This window comes from Lactuca serriola, chromosome 3, assembly GCF_051521515.1.
Source record: "Lactuca serriola cultivar US96UC23 chromosome 3, Lser_US96UC23_V15, whole genome shotgun sequence".
NCBI lineage: Eukaryota > Viridiplantae > Streptophyta > Magnoliopsida > Asterales > Asteraceae > Lactuca > Lactuca serriola.
The window spans coordinates 104,807,418-104,821,280 of NC_136410.1; the positions used below are offsets into that span (position 1 = coordinate 104,807,418).

The 13,863-nt window shown below is 36.4% G+C and overlaps 1 protein-coding gene across 1 annotated transcript; it reads right to left on the reverse strand.

The window, feature by feature from the left end:
* Positions 1 to 4,985: 4,985 nt before the first annotated feature.
* Positions 4,986 to 6,367, reverse strand: LOC145092990 (thaumatin-like protein 1). The gene is made up of 3 exons (XM_079031017.1): positions 6,180 to 6,367; positions 5,420 to 6,092; positions 4,986 to 5,293 (listed from the first exon to the last, which is right to left on the reverse strand). Exons 1-3 carry the CDS (start codon positions 6,229 to 6,231, stop codon positions 5,098 to 5,100), a joined length of 921 nt encoding a protein of 306 aa, XP_078887143.1. The 5' UTR covers positions 6,232 to 6,367; the 3' UTR covers positions 4,986 to 5,097.
* Positions 6,368 to 13,863: the final 7,496 nt, after the last annotated feature.

A 13,863-nucleotide genomic window follows, 5' to 3' on the forward strand; every position in this document is an offset into this window, starting at 1 on the left:
AGGAGTGTAAAGGGGGTTTTTAAGGGACAAAAGGTGATGGGATTTGTCATAGCCACATGGTTTTTGCTTGGGAAGACAAATATAAGTGAATTACTCTTTACCCAAAAGAGCAAAAAGGACAATATGCTTTTCACAAACACAATTTACGTCCAAATTTCTTCTATTAAAGATCTACAGCAAGAGTAAAAGTCTTCATACCTCAAGAAGATTTCAAGTTGCTGGGTAAAAAAAAAGAGCACCACTTCAATGAAAATAAGCCCATAATTGTGTCTTCTCATTTCCAAGGCATAAATAAAATGCCTGGAGCAAATTCTTCAACAAATTGGAGACCACAAAAATAATTTATCTTCCCATTTGCTTCATTTCTTCAACAGAAAAAAAAAATAAGAACATGAAGAACATCATTTTTTTCTAGCAATAATAGAACGATCAGCAGCAATAACTTTTATTTTTGTTAAGATAGAATCACCCAAAAGATAGAACTAAGAAAGAACTTCACAAAAAAAATTCCAGTTTGCAACCCGAAATTTTGTTTTCTTGTAGAAACACGGAAAAATCACAAGATAATCACCGAACGAGAGTCGTTCCCTTGAACTAATCGTGAGATCTTCAAGGTACGACTCTGATACCAATTGTAGAAACCCATTTTATAACGAACGGTGAATGCGGAAGAAATATATCTCGAGATTAGTCGTGTTTTTGGAAGTATGAACACGAAGAACATAATATGAGTTCATAAAAATAAACTAAGAATAAGAGAGAATAATATTGATGAAGCATGAAGAACATGGTGGGAGAGAAACTCTCCCTGGGTGGGAGAACCCACCAACTTTCTCTCTCTAGAATTACATTTTGAGAATTGTAACTCTTCTAAGAAAATGAGAAATGAGCTAGCTTTTTTATTAAATGACCAACTCTCCCTTTATATAGGAGGGAGAGTATTTACACCATAAATAAAATAAAGGGAAAATATAACCTAACTATCACTCATTATTTATGAAGCATTTAAATGCCTCAACAGTAAAGCTGATGCAAAATAATATTTTTTGGAAGTCGGCGGGCATGTGGATATCCCGAGAGCATTAGCCACCCCCCAGATGATATGAATATTGATAATTGGAAGAAAATAGTTGAGTATTTCTAAACGGACGAACACAAAGCTGCTTCAGAAAGGAACAAAAAAGTTCGTCAATGCAAACAACCGTGAATCGTGGGGGGTCGAGCTCGTATAGCGGTACATCCTATAAGAAAGTAACCTACGATACATGTAATTATTTAGTTAAAATATATTCTTATTTTTAATGTTAAACAGAACCTTAAGAGACTGGAAACGTTTCGCAAGACTCATACCGACAGGGATGGTGTATTTGTTATTGTCGAGGAGGAACAACAATACGTAAGTATTTAATTATATTTTTATCATATAATTAAGTGTTTATTTATATTTAATTGTTAATCAATATTGGGAAATATAAAATCGGTTAGAGGAATGGCTCTTAGAACAAACGCAAGGGCTAGAATGTGAAAGAGAGTTAACACGCGTTCAAGAAAGAGATGCTTTCGGAGAGTATTAGGAGAACGACGTGTCCATATCAAAGGCATCGACCGTAAACCTTCTGCTATCTCGTCGATTTCACAGCCTCGCAACCACCACCACATTCATCACAGTCATCACAGGTAAAACAAGATTATTTAATTTCAATAAATGCATGTTGATTTGGTCATTTTTATTTGTGGTGATTATTTTCTAAATGCTTTGTTAATTGGTTTATTGTCCCAAGTGCAACAAATAGCAATGTACTTTGGTTTTTTTGTCTTAGATTAAAAATAGCAATATACGTCAGAATCAATAAATGCATGTTGATTTGGTAATTGTGCTTTTGTCCCAAGTGCAAGATATAATAATGTATTTTTGGTATTTCTTGTATTTTATGTGCAAAAAATAACAATGTACTTTGGTATTTCTTGTATTTAAGGTTCTTTAGCAAAAATAGAGTAAAATTATTTAATTTCAAGTGTTTATATTTTAAGTGCAACAAATAGAAATGTACTTTGGTATTTTGTCTCTAGTTTAAAAATAGCAATGTACTTTGGCATCATAAAATGCATGTTGATTTGGTAATTTTGGTTTGTGGTAATTATTTGCTAAAAGCTTTGGTAATTGGGTTTTTGTCCCAAGTGCAAGAAATAGCAACGTACTTTGGTTTTTTGTCTTAGTTTAAAATAGCAATGTACTTTGGCATCGATAAATGCATGTTGATTTGGTAATTGTCTTTTTGTCCCAAGTGCAAAAATAGCAATGTTCTTTTGGTATATCTTGTATTTAAGTGCATAAATAGTAATGTACTTTGGTAGTTTTTGTTTATGTTTGATAATTGAACTTATAAGTTTATATATGTTGTTATTTATTATGTAGATGAAAAATCTTCGGCCAATGCTCAACGACACGGCATGTAGGGAGGAACTTTATGCGTCTTTTCAATCGGGGAATAATCAAGAAGGAAACGATGGGAACGGAAATGATGATTCGTCAGATATGTGTTTTGTATGTTACACTTGTCGTCACACTTTACTACTTGTTAGAATTTTAATATTCTGGTTGTTTATTTTGATATGAAATTAATTATAACAGTATTTGGTATCTAATTGGATGTTGTTATGTAATTTTTTTTATGTATTTAATGTCGTTATGTATCGGGTTTTTTTTTACCCAAAATCATTAATTAAAAAAAATTAAAAAATGAAAAATATTATTACCAGCGACATCAGCATTAGCGGCGACAAAAAGTATTACCGGCGACAGGAGCACTAGCGGCGACAATTGTTTTTACCGGCGACATTTTGATCAATAATGACAGAGCAGTAGCGGAGACTTTTTACCAACGACGTGTCACCGCTATTACCTTTACCGGCAACTTTTTTACTCTTTACCGACAACTTTTGTCGCTGCTAATTACTTTTTTCTCGTAGTGAAATCTTTTATTAGTTAGTTTTATTTGATTACCCAATTTACCTTGTGTAGTTCCTAGAATTCTGTTGTATTTTTTTTTACACTCTTTCTAGTGGTAAATAATTTTCACATGCAAAATTTATCCAAAGCTAATACTTTCAAACAATAAGAAACTTTTACACCTTTGCAAGAGTTAAACAAGTCTCCTTCCGTGCAAAGTTTTCCTTTTGGTCACGAAGAAGCATTCTTACCGGTTGCTCCAACACTCACCCATAGTCAGAAAATACGGTCATCAACATGCTTTTTTCAACTTTTTATCTATAATGCTCTTCTTTTTTCTTAATTAATCTTGACTTTGTTTGTCATTTTGCAGACCTTTCTTTAATTGATTCCAGAAAGGCGATGTTCACACTTTTATATTGTTGTGAGAGAGAAAAGAGAGCCTGGAAGCCATATCTTTCAGTCCTTAATCAGGTCAATGATTGGATGAATTAGTAGTGGAGGTAAAAGACGTGGTTTTTAGCTCATTGTAGATGAGATCGATGACACACATGCATGTTTGGAGACACCATCAGGGCTTTATCGACCTTCCATCATTCCTGGCCTAACAATTAATCACAAGAACCGCTGACAATATCACAATACACATTAATTATTCTACTTGCAAAAGACAGGCGCATGCCACAAGACGTTGGTTTATTATTTATTTTGTGCGTTTCGTGTTTCTAGTTAGTCAATTGGAAAAGACCCATGAAGGAGTTGTTTATGACCAAAAGATCACCTTAGAGCTTACATTCTTTATAATATCCCAACATAGATTAGTGGTCAGTAACTTTTAGCATCCAACTAGATGTCTTATCTTCAGTTTTGACAACACTTATTTAATTTTAAGGTTATTTAATTTTATAAAACATACAAAGAATACTAGATTTGTGAGCTTTCTGATGTGGGGTTATAACATAAAACATGTATGCTTCTACAAGCGTGATGTGTAACATGTACGCTAGGTTTTTAACTTTTTATGTGATGCTTGTTTTAGACATCTAACAATTAATTGATCATTTCCTTAAGGTTACTTATTCAATCAAAATGTGCAACTATTATCTGATTATCATTTGTATATGGTTATATATACGAACAATAATATATTGCAAAGTGCATGATGCTACCAATCTTTTAGCTTTCTTGCAACAGTTACACTTGCGGGTCAAGTTGCATTGTTTCTCTGTTGCAACACTTTAGGGATCATTGGCTACCGTCGAATATGGTCATGCTAATTTTGATGACTTTTTATCTTGAAGAGAAAGTAAAATTATTTGGTTTTATTAATTTTGCATTATTGATGTGTAACCCCACAAAGCTTTAAGGACAAACTGTTGCATGAAAACATGCTTAGAACATGCCCTTTTCTATCTTTTTTTCACCTTTATTTCCTTTTTGAGTAACAATGACGTTCTTTGTTTTTCTTATGGACTGCTGATGGCATGAAATTGACACAGAATGAACAGCCTATTTTTACTACTTTTGTCCATAAAGCAAAGATGTTGAGCATTAACGAGGTGAACCTGAAGAGACCCATTTTTAACCAAACCAAATTATATAATTGGTTTTGTGGCTTGGTCTTATAGGAGTTAGGTCACGATTTTGATTATGATAGATGATCATGACTACAACGTTTATGCCTTTCAACTTCCTAAATGTAAATGCATCTTTTTGTCTTGAAAAGAACCATATATTGAAAAGGCATTGCGAAAAGTATTATACAAATATAGGTGAGTCTTTTCTTTCCTATTTATTTTCTAAAAAATAGGTAAAAACGATTCTACTACAAACAAAGTAAAAATAACAAATAATCTAAAGCGAGCCAATGTGTTGATTTATTTTGATCTTATCCGGAACATGCAAGCTTTTTACTAATATTAAAAACAATAAATTACAACTATTTATTCTTACTATGATATAATCAAGCACATATGTAAATTAGTCAACTAACCAATGAAAAATTTATACACAAAACTTGATAAAATTGAACATATATATAAAGATTGTTTCTATTAATTTCTATTAAATATTTCTATACGTATGTAACTATGTATGTTGATCAATTCCTAACTTACACCAAGGCTAACGCTTGGATCAAAATGAAATTACATACCAAAAAAACTAATATGTGTGAAATAAATAATAAACAAAATAAATATAAGTTTTAAAGAAAAATGGTCGATGCCAATTGAATTTCCAGCAGCAAGATCGGCATACAATGAACTATTCGAAAAGAATTCTTTCAAGGGATCCGACCCAGTCCCATTTGTAGGCCTCATTAACCCTTTCGTAACTTTTCCACTGCAAATATTAAAAAATAAAAATTAATTCTATACTTAAAAATAAAAGCATTTCGTAAAACAAATATGTTTTCAAGATAATGAGATGAATAGTTGACCCATTGACCCTTACGATGAAAAAGGTTACCTTGGGAATGAAGGACAAAATGTGATCACATAATTAGCACCCGTACACGTGAAAGTACTAGTTGCATCATCGTACGCGTAGCTGTACGACCTCGGACACGCCGTCTTAAACACCTGCGAGTACGCCGTCGGCTGACAAGTGCTCGGCGAATCGAACTCTCCCTTACAGCAATACTCCGGCGTCCCAAACGCCTCACATGCGCTTCTACAACCTCCGCCACCCTCCACCCTCAGCTCGCTCGGACACCGCCGGTTTAAGTCATCTACACACCCCGTCGTCCTGCAATCACCCGACCCACCGCTCACCTCCACGATCATCTGTAAATTGTATCCATCGACAAGGCTGACGTCGTAGAAGTCCTGTGTAGCCGAACCTGATATCGATCCAAGGGTGAACTCCGCCAGGGTGGCCGGTGGGGTTGCTCCGGCACCATTACATTGCATTTCTCCGGAACCACAGTCAGCCGTGGCACATGATCCGTGGCCGGTGGAATCAAAGTTACAACCTGTTCTTCCCCAGAAGCGACCGGACCATCCTGCCGGAGCTTGAAAGGAACGTGAATTACCGTTTGCGAGTTCAAATCCGGTGGTATCAAGAACTGGATTGCCTAGAATTCCCGGCCAGACTGTGTAGCTGCACTTGTTGACAAATGTAAAAGTAGCACATGAAACTCCTGAAATAAGAACAAGCAGTTGGAATCACATTCTATATATGGTAGAAAGACAAACACTTGAATGAAGTTAATTAAGGGATGGTTTACCTTTAAGGATAAAGAAGAGAAGAGATGTAAGAACCAAAATAGAGCGAGTCATGTGGATTATTGGGTAGTTCGTATTGAAACAGAAGAGGTTTTTGGTGGAATATATAGAGTGGAATGTTATGGAAATTATAAGGATGAAGGAAGAAGAGGCAGATCGAGGGAATTTCGAAGTAGGGAGATGCGTTGCTATATATGCAAATTCAATACCACCTGCCGACCACTGCCTTTTTTTCCCCACTAAAGTCGATCGAAATGATATATATTAACTTATCCATCACGTAAAATATTAATCTTTTGAGACTGTATCATTTAATTTAATAAGTACTTTTATACGAGTGCTTTAACTAATAATCAATTGTTATAACAACTTTAAAAAATGGTCGATACAGGAAATTACGTGGAAATTGTTTTATATGTGAGGGCATGTAAGTTTTTATAATTGATTACTATTTGATTTAGCATTTAACATAACTTAATACCAAAGGAGGGCATACGGTATTTTTTGTTTGTTGGTCTTTCAAATACATTGAGTGGTGAGTATATTGTTTGTTCATCTAACTTTTTTTTCTTTAATAATATTTCATTTTACTCCTTTAATTTTATTTTAATATAAATAAATTTTATTTCTTTAATATATATTTATGTGTATTAAATGTGACAAACATTTATATTACAAACCATAGTAAAGTTTAACACAAACGATATTTATTAAAATATGATGTCCTTAAAAACAACTAATTAAAAAAAGTGGTTTCTTAAAACATTTTAGATAGATAGAAGTCAATAAGGTAAAGTTAATATATATATATATATATATATATATATATATATATATATATATATATATATATATATATATATATATATATTCAAATGTTTCTAGCAACTATTGTGTGCATGAATGCACCAATAGGAATTGAAGAATAATTAAATAATTAAAAAATTGAATAAGGGTAATTATGTAACTTTAGAATGATAAATAAAATAAAATCACTTAATTAATGGGAATTACTATAAAAATCTCTTTGACCAACAACTTAACCCTAGCCCTAAATCTAACTCATCATCGTTTCTAATCCACGACATCTGCTTCTTCTTCTTCTACAATCAATCATCAAGATTCAAAACTCATTACCAGATAATTATCCTTCTCCAATCAATTATTAAGATTTTCTTTCTTTTAATAAACTCATTTTTTTTCTTTAATTGATCAATCATCATCGGTGATGATGGTGGTGGAGGGAACTTGTCACAAGAATTGATGGAAAACGCGTGTAGTCTCTTCCTCGTCTCCTCCGCTACTTATAAAATGGTTCGATTATGTTTCAGGCAGTCATGGCCAACACAACTTCCCCTTATGTCCTCCAAGTCCTCAATCTCTCCCTCTTATAAGTTATCTTGTCTCACGGTTGGCTTCTTCTACTGCTCCGCTTCTTCACACGACTAAACCTTGTAACTGAAGATGAAAAGGGCGTCGCCACCAAATAATTTCAATGCCAGGTACTTTTAATTTTTTTTAGGCTAGTAATTGAAATTGACATCTGATACTGCTGCACATAATCTCAAAAGTACTTAACTTTTGATTGTGAATTATGTTTTCCAGATTTCAAAACCCAATTTTGATTGCTAAAACTTAACCTAGTATATATGGAAGAAATTAAGTCACTTACAGTTTTGGAATTTCTCAGATTCAATATTTGCATAAAGAGTGTAATGCTACTATTATGTTTTAATCAATCATCTGTAATTTCCTTTATCAAGTTTAGGTTTTCCCAGAGTTTGGCTACAAATTCAGTCGAGTACTTGATCTTTTTCAAAGGATGGAAAAAATTTATTAAGGTTTTATCAATACCTAAAAATACATGTTTTTTTTATCTAAAACCAAGTCTTGATTGATTCGATCTACCTCACTCAAAACTCAAAAGTGGGCTCCTGTGTGGTTGGTGTGCCACTTCAAGTCTGTTGTTGATCTGATAAGGAAGAGTTTAGTTTGAGGAAGGCTACAAATTCTTTAAGAATATTTAAAACCATTCTGCAAGAATAGTTTATTCTGTAAGAATATTTTTGTTGTATTCTGAAAGAATTGCAATTAATTATTTGTATGCTTAAGGTGCAGTTGTTAGGATGATGCAGGAATGATGAGGAAACTTATGAAAAAAAAGATATATGATACTTCATTCTCAACGAATGAAGAAAAACAACAATATTTTTTCAGAATTTCAAGATTCAACATCAAAAAACAGCAATATTCTTTCAGAATTCAAGAATTCAAGAAGAAAACATGGCACACGATAGTATTCTAGCGGAATGTTGTTATTTTTTTTAAGAATGTTATTCATTTTTGTTTATATTCTTTTAGAATTTTTATAACTATATTAAAATGTATAAGACTTTTAGTCTGTAAAAATATGTATGAATTTGTATTTAAGTTCGGATGTATAAGAATATATTAGAATGTTTGTTATTTGAACATCTTATTCATGAATTTTGTTTTTCTTCAGTAATATTCTATTAGAATAAAATTCTGAAAGAGTATCATTCTAACAAAAAAATATTCTGATAGAATAAAATCGGTAAAAATTGAAATTAAATTAATTAAAAAATTTAGATTTTTTTAAATTAGGAGAATTAATCATCCCTAAAAATCCGAAAATTTCCTTTTATAAATGTAGTTAATTGTCCAAAATACCCTTTTGATAAAAATTGTGTGATTATATGATACATGCTACCCTATTGTAATATCATAGATCCTTATATCATGATTGTTGATTCTATTCATCCGATGGTCCAGATCTGTGCATTCTGGCACACAATAGTTACTAGAAACAATATACCCTAACCCTATATATATATATATATATATATATATATATATATATAGAAAAAGAGAGAGAGAGAGAGAGAGAGAGAGAGAGAGAGAGAGAAAGAGAAAGGTTAACCATTGAAGATATAATTTAATTAAATGCCGGAATTAATAAAATAGTGATTGTAACATCCCGATTTCTCAGGTGTGAACTTTGAGGGTTTCATGCATATTATAGGACCTACTCGACGAGTTGGCTGATCCAACTCGTCGTGTAGGAAGAGATCAGCGCGCGTGGATTTTTTAAGAAACTCGACGAGTTGGAGGGGTTAAATCGACGAGTTGAAGCTGTCTAGTGAAAACTCTAATTTTCGGGTTTTTGCACCCTATTTACAGAACTTATAACCCATGGTAGCCTCCATCATCGTCATTTCAACTAGAGAAAACCCTAGATCGAGCTTAGTACCCTGTTGAGTGTGTTTGAGAGCTTAAAAGGTGACTTTTGATGAGTTTTGAAAGGAGGCTTGAAGATTGAGAAGCTTGGATCAAGAAGAAGGTTGTAGATCCATCATATCGTAACAACGTAAAATTCAACCAAATTTTTAATTTTCAAAACACATTGATTTTAATAAATAAACCATCAAATGCCACAATGTCAATTTACTAAAACACATGTTCCAAAGAAAACAGTATATGAAACTCCAGGATCCTCTAAATCATAAAACAATCTACGGTGGGAGTGTACAATCACGTCGTTGCCTTCCCGCGATCATCGGATGTACCTGAAACACATAACATGTAACATGGTAAGCACAAAGCTTAGTGAGTTCTCCAAAATACCGTACACAACTCGCTAGCCACTCGAGGCTATAACTCAATAAGACCCTCCAGTCAATGTGTCTCAGTGGGACCCTCCAGTCCCAGTTTGATAAGCACAACATAAAAATACTTGGCATAAATCACAAGAAATAAGGCAGGATATCTCAATGTACATAACATATCTTAGTTACACAAACTACCACACATGGTAAACTATAGTGAGAAGACTCACCTTGTAAATAAGTAAGTGGATGAATACTCGCGAACACGAATCACCAATCTAGCCTCCTCCTAATCACATAAAATAATTATATCTAATTAACTCTTTAAATCATAGATTTACTAAGTTATCTCTCTCCCTCTCTCTTGAAATAGAAAAAGACCAATTTACCCCTTCCAGGGTTTCCCCAAAGACAAGGTTGACCAAACCCTAAGTCAACAGATGTTGAGCTCGAGTCAACAGTCCATGTTGACCTTACTCGTAGAGTGCACTTATGGGACTCGACGAGTCTACTCGTCACCTATGGAATTGTAACATCCCGAGTTTAGGTATACCTCGAGAACCTTGATCTTTTGAGGTATTGTCATTTTGGCCTTAAGTTATAAAAGAGTGAAAACAAGTATGTGGGGCGTACGTGAGGGTACGCTTAGCGTACTCGTCAGCATGCACGGAACGCGGAGACCACCTAGTACGCTGGGCGCACTAGGCCCAGAATGCAACCCTAATTTGGGGTGATTCCTCTATATAAGGAACATGATGGCCTCATTTATGGCCACCATTTCCAGAGAGAAAACCCTAAGAGTGCCCTTATCTCCATTCTAGAGCTTTTATGTGTGTGTGTTTGAGCTTTGAGAGGGTGTTTGTGTGGTTTTGAAGAGAAAAGAAGGCCTTGAAGAAGGAGAGTTGGAGTCCAAGCTTCTAGATCTGAGAAAATCTGGGTGGGAAGCTTCTCTTTGAGGTATAAAGTTTCAGACTTTGATTTTCCTTTCTTGAGTATGTTGTGATGAGCATTTTAGGGTTTTGTCCCAAAAAGGTGGAGTCTTGATGAGATCTTGAACTCCAGAGTCTAGGACCAACCCCTTTTGAGTGTATGAGTAGTGTTATGTCATAAAAATCCAATCTTGGTTGGTGAAATCACTCCATGCATGAGTTATGAGACTCTTGGGACAAAAGAGTGTGTATTTTTGGAGGATGGAGACTTTTCAGCCATGTAATGGCGTAAAGTCGATGACTTTATGGATTAAGAGGCATTAGAAGGACCAGATCTGAAATTTGAGCTTATGTCTTAACTGATTAAGACCATGAGTATGAGAAGAACAAAATTGGGGCGTACGCTGGGCGTAACCCCTAATACGCACCGTGTAGGGGCCGAGCACCCCGATTCTAGATAGCAGCCGAGTACACCCAACATAGGGAGTTGGAACACTCAGCGTACTCCCTTGTGTTGACTTTTAGGGTTTCTTAAGATTGAGGACTATTAAGCTTTGGAGGGGTAAAATGGTCTTTTACCCTTCTGTGAGTTGTAGAAGGGTTATTCTAGCTTCTTGAGGGCCAATATTAATTAGGGATAATTATTATGTGTTAGGCGGAGGCTAGACCGGTGGGTAGAGATCAAGATCCCGAGTGCGATATTTTCATTCATTAGCTTACGAGGTGAGTCTTCTCAATATACTTACCTTGAGTGGTAATTTTTATGTGTGATCGGAGGTTCTTATGTGCATGAGCTGTGTAATGAGTTATCATGCTATTTATTTGTGTTATGCTTTTTGTGTATTACTTGAGATGCTAAGTTAAAGGGATCGGAGGGTCCATCTGAGTTGTGGGACCTGAGGGTCGTATTGAGTTATAGCCTCGAGTGGCTAATGTGTTATGTGTGGTATTTTGGGGAACTCACTAAGCTTTATGCTTACCGTGTTATGTGTTATGTGTTTCAGGTAGCTCCGAGGATCGCGACAAGGCACCGACATGATTGTACACATCGGCGGGAGATTGTTATTTTTATGATTCTGGGATTGTGTTTTATTTGTTGACATTAAGACATATGTGATTTGAGAATTATGAAACAAGTTTTTATTGTGTTTAAAAATGAAAATTTTGTTTGAAAATTTTCGTCGTTACAAGGTGGTATTAGAGCCTTGGTTTGAGGGATTCAGATGCACCCTCGGGTGTGTTTAGACTCAAACTGAGGATTTGAGAAGGAATTTCAAAAAGAGATAATTTTTTCTAAAAATGAGCAAGAGTTTAAAAGAAGTCGAGCCGTAGAAGTGTGTACAATCAGCCATATTCGAGCGGTGATTTCCCAAAATACCCTCATTTTGTGTTATGAGATATTTTATGTGATATAATGCATGCTAGAGAGTAGGCTAGGTGATTCATATATTAGGACTAGGGTGGCCTGATTGGTGATGTCTTAGCCTAGGGATTTCTGCTATTAGTGTTTAGCTTGAGTATGAGTACCTAGCAGGAGCAAGCTAATTAGAGAACTACTGTGAGAGTAGCTTGTGAGACATAGAGTACATGTAAATTAGGATCCGAGGAGGAGGACTTGGGGTGAACACTAATGCGGTGTGGGAGGTAGTATTGGGATCGTACTACTGGAAGCACCAGATCAGTGAGCGGCCCAAGTAAGAATCCTAGGGATGCTATGGAACAAGTAGGGGCGGGTGATCGAGTGTAAGTATTCTCGAGCGAGTCTCTGATTATATTGTGTTGTGTTTCAGAGACGTCATGGTGGGGACACCCCGCAACCCTGGGAGTAGTGGGAGTAGCGATGAGGAGATACAGAGGATGATCCACGAGGAGGTGGTTGCAGCTATCCGAGCAGAGATTTCGGTGATGTTTGGGTCTATCAAGACCACCTTGATTCAGACATTTCACGAGCGATATGTTGCTATCACTGAGGCTGCTGCTGCCGCGGCCACTGCAACTATCGCTGCTGCTAGGCCATAGGGAGGTGACTCGTTGCTGTTCCGAGAGTTCAGCAACACGAAGCCACTGGAGTTTGATGGGACGCAGGATCCGATTGTTGCGATAAGGTGGATCTCTTATATCGAGGGATGTTTTTACACGTGTTCCTGTCCCGACCATTTGAGAGTTCTGTTTGCGTTGAACCAGCTTCGCTTGGGAGAGAATGACTGGTGGAAGTTTGCGACAGTTGGCTATACCACTGCAGATCATGCTGCAGTGACATGGGAGAGGTTTGTTCAGATTTTTTGAGACGAGTATGTTCCCCCGGTGGGAGAGGGAACACTTGGCGCAGGAGTTTATATCTCTCAGGCAGAAGACATAGTGACTGAGATCTCGAGGATGTTCCATGAGAGGGCGATGTTTTGTCCTGAACACATATCCACCAAGCAGGCACGTGTGAGCCGATATTTGAGCATACTGAGGAGGGATATACGAGAGTTCATAGCAAACTCATCATACCGTACATTGGCTGAGCTTCAGGACAATTCCAGGAGGAGGGAGATTGAGCTTGAGATGCAGACCAAGGAGGATGAGGAGGAGTCCCGGGGGATGGACCGGAGACCAGTGCAGTCGCAGCCGGCGATGAAGCAGGCGAAGCCCGCTGATTCCAGAGTTGGGGGCCAAAAGGGCCGCACTTGTGGAAAGTGCGGCAAGAGTCACGAGTGTTCTTGTCATACGGGGATCTATTACAAATGTGGCAAGGAGGGCCACATGGCGAAGGATTGCCCCAAGGGATTCTCAGTTTGCTTTCATTGCAACCAGACCGGCCACCGGAAGGCCGAGTGCCCCCAGCTAGTGTAGGGATCAGCGCAGGGATCTACACCTACTTCCGTGCATGCTACTGAGAGCCGGCCAATGAAGGCCGAGACACCGAAGGTTCGTGGGAGAGCCTTTCAGCTGACAGCGGAGGAGGTCCGCGTAGCACCTGACATTGTGGCCAGTACGTATTCTTATTGTATTCTTTTGAGCTATTTGGTACTTATATTGAGATTATGTATAGGTACTTTTCTTGTGTGTTCTGTGCCTGCCTTGGTTTTATTTGACTCGGGCGCGAGTCGGTCATTCGTATCTTTAGCTTTTAGTCATCACCTCAG